The 3,135-nt window shown below is 45.4% G+C and overlaps 2 protein-coding genes across 2 annotated transcripts; both read right to left on the minus strand.

Annotated features, from left to right (window-relative positions):
• Window positions 1-5: 5 nt before the first annotated feature.
• On the minus strand, window positions 6-926 carry LOC147819668 (E3 ubiquitin-protein ligase TRIM17-like; the record flags this gene model as incomplete). The annotated part of the gene is made up of 2 exons (XM_087171981.1): window positions 818-926; window positions 6-724 (listed from the first exon to the last, which is right to left on the minus strand). A coding segment is annotated over exon 2 (702 nt), but the record flags the coding sequence as incomplete, so codon positions are not given.
• Window positions 927-1,325: 399 nt separating this feature from the next.
• On the minus strand, window positions 1,326-2,670 carry LOC111649443 (nuclear factor 7, ovary-like; the record flags this gene model as incomplete). Its single annotated transcript, XM_023399191.2, has 1 exon — window positions 1,326-2,670. A coding segment is annotated over one exon (1,243 nt), but the record flags the coding sequence as incomplete, so codon positions are not given.
• Between the last annotated feature and the right edge of the window lie 465 nt (window positions 2,671-3,135).

Consider the following 3,135-nt stretch of genomic DNA (forward strand, 5'->3'; position numbering starts at 1 on the left):
AGGAATGAGACGTCTTCAGCTCTCAGCTCGTCCTCTGTGGCTCTGACTGTGTGTGACAGAGCTGCTATCTCTCTGCTCAGAGCCTCCATCTTCTCCTTCATCATCTGACTCTTCTGCTCCTCTTCCTCCCTCAGAGCAGTGATCCTGGCCTCCTCTTCCTCCTCTAGAAACTGGTGAAGCTTCTTAAACTGCTCCTTAATCTGCCTCTCTGTGTGTTGGGCCTGGACCTTAATGTGTTGTGCTGTTTGATCAAACTCCTCTTTAACTTGTTCACAATCCTTTAACTTCTTCTTTAAGGGCTCCAGAGTTTCCTGAAGTTCCTTCTTGTGTTGTGGAGCAACTTCATCGATGGGTCTTAATCTGTGGTTGGTGTGTTTTTCTGAATCTCTGCAGACGACACAAACTGGCTGCTGATGGTCCAGACAGAAGAGTTTGAGTCTCTCAGAGTGCAGACTGCAGAGAGACTCTGAAGATCTCTGATCTCTCTCCTGTTTGAATGCCTCACACAGGTTCTTTAAAGCCAGGTTTGAAGGTGGGAGTGTTGCAGATCTTCTCCTACAAACTGGACACTCAGGTGTTGGTCTCTCTCTCCACCAGCTCTTCAGACAGTCTTTACAGAAGCTGTGGCTACATGACAGAACAACAGGATCTCTAAAGACCTCATGACAGACAGGACAGCAGAAATCCTCCTCTGATCTGGAAGCCATTTACTCTGTGAGTGAAGCTGAAAACACTGCAGACAGAAAGTACAGTCAGTCCTCTACTAACTTCACTGAGATGTACTTTCACTTTGAGTCGTGGTTTTTGTCAAACTCACCTTCAGTGTGGAGTTTCAGCAGGTTGAAGCAGCAGTGTTGTAGTTTCCCACGTCTCTCTCCTGTAGCTGGACTCACTCAGAGGAAGTTGTAGGTTTGGTCTGAAGGTGAATCTGATGTCTGTTTTTCAGTCTGTGTCTCTTTAGTGAAGAATAACAAATTTTTTCAGGGTTTGTTTCAGGTGAATCAGGTGAGGGGTGGAGCTTCGTCAGATCTCCTTTGATAAATATTGTTGCTCCACCAGTTATACAGGGTGTGTTTCATTCCAAACTATTGATTCATTGCAGGAATGTAAAGTGATAGTGTCGGTTTGGTGATTGTGACCAAAGATCTCAGTTTTAGAGACTGACCTCAAAGGTGAACAGCTACAAGATATTCATGCTGATGTATTTTGATGTATATATTACCAAAGATGTCAGTTTTAGAGACTGACCTCAAAGGTGAACAGCTACAAGATTTTCATGCTGATGTATTTTGATGTATATATTACCGGGTTTTCTCAAAGCTGCGGGACGAGTTACACACCAAAATTTGTCGGAAGAATAATAATAAGTCTGAGGAATATTAATAGATGGCTCTGCCCCGAGGCACTAATGATCATCCTCTTTATCTCTAACTGCTCTGTTCCACTGTCACAGAGACCTTCAGTGGTGAGATCTTCAGTTTATTAACAGTTCTAATGTATGGAAACAGCTTCTCAGTGAAAGTGTGTGTGATGGTGTGTATGTGTGCGTTAGTATCAGGATCAGAGAACGACAAACTTCCTCTGTTCCAGTCCAGATTCACTCTGATCCTCTGGAGCTTCTTCTTCACTGACAGAACAGTGGGTGGAGCTGGTCGTGACCGTGCTGAGTATTTTCCGTCATGGAAACCTATTCTCCAGAATCCAGACTGTGTCTTTCCCTTCCTCTGCACAGACTCTGCTACAACACCCAGTGACCAGTATATATTGTCTCCAACTTCATCATCCCAGCTGTGAGTCCCTGAGTTAAAACCCTCAGACCCCAGGACCCAGTGGTATTTATCAAACCTCTCTGGATTGTCAGGAAGCTTCTGTTTCTGTCCTCGTCTCACACTGGTCAGATCCTCAGACAGGATGAATTCTGGATGAGCAGTGTTTGGATCCAGAATCACAGGACTGTAGGAGACCATGTCCTTCATCTTGTTCCAGATGTTGAAGGTCAGATTGCCCAGATGTTTGGCCTGGTCTATCAGAGCTCCTGAGTGCAGCTGTGGATCATCCAGCAGGAGGCGCCGCTGGACTCTTTCCACTGTAACCTTGTAGTTCTGCAGGAATGAGACGTCTTCAGCTCTCAGCTCGTCCTCTGTGGCTCTGACTGTGTGTGACAGAGCTGCTATCTCTCTGCTCAGAGCCTCCATCTTCTCCTTCATCATCTGACTCTTCTGCTCCTCTTCCTCCCTCAGAGCAGTGATCCTGGCCTCCTCTTCCTCCTCTAGAAACTGGTGAAGCTTCTTAAACTGCTCCTTAATCTGCCTCTCTGTGTGTTGGGCCTGGACCTTAATGTGTTCTGCTGTTTGATCAAACTCCTCTTTAACTTGTTCACAACCCTTTAACTTCTTCTTTAAGGGCTCCAGAGTTTCCTGAAGTTCCTTCTTGTGTTGTCGAGCAGCTTCATCGATGGGTCTGAATCTGTGGTTGGTGTGTTTTTCTGAATCTCTGCAGACGACACAAACTGGCTGCTGATGGTCCAGACAGAAGAGTTTGAGTCTCTCAGAGTGCAGACTGCAGCGAGACTCTGAAGATTGGTGATTGTGACCAAAGATCTCAGTCTTAACTTGTTTGCAAAACACCTCTGGCTTTTCCAGATGTTGCTCTCCAGACTTCAGACCTTGACTTTTGTGATAAGGTCAAAGGCCAGGTATATTCTGGTGACTCTTCCATGTAGACCCTGTTCGTGTGTCAACGCTGCACAGTGGCACGGCGCAGCACCACCCCTGTGTCAGATGAAGCTTCCTGCAGCTTCTCTGCAGTCACATGTGAGGTTCAGCCTCATCTTTCTGTCCAGTAGACAAAGTTTTCTCGGCCCTCAGAACTTGTCTTGACTTTGCCAATTCCCTTAAATGTGTTACAAGTAGGTTGTGGAAACTTTTGTACTTTGCTTTCTGTACCTTGTTAAAAGTTCACCTGTGTTAAAGTCATTTGCTTAGACATGATTTGGAAAGGCACACACCTGTGTATGTAAGATCTCACAGATCAGTGTTTCGGCCCATTGCAATCCAAGCTGCATGATCTACAGTGCGGCTACATTACAAACTGAAGAAATTAATACATACTGTATATGATCATAGAAAACCGAAT

Source organism: Seriola lalandi, unplaced genomic scaffold (assembly GCF_002814215.2).
Source record: "Seriola lalandi dorsalis isolate HSWRI2012SDOR001 ecotype SW California unplaced genomic scaffold, Sedor1 jcf7180002050806, whole genome shotgun sequence".
Taxonomy (NCBI): Eukaryota; Metazoa; Chordata; class Actinopteri; order Carangiformes; family Carangidae; genus Seriola; species Seriola lalandi.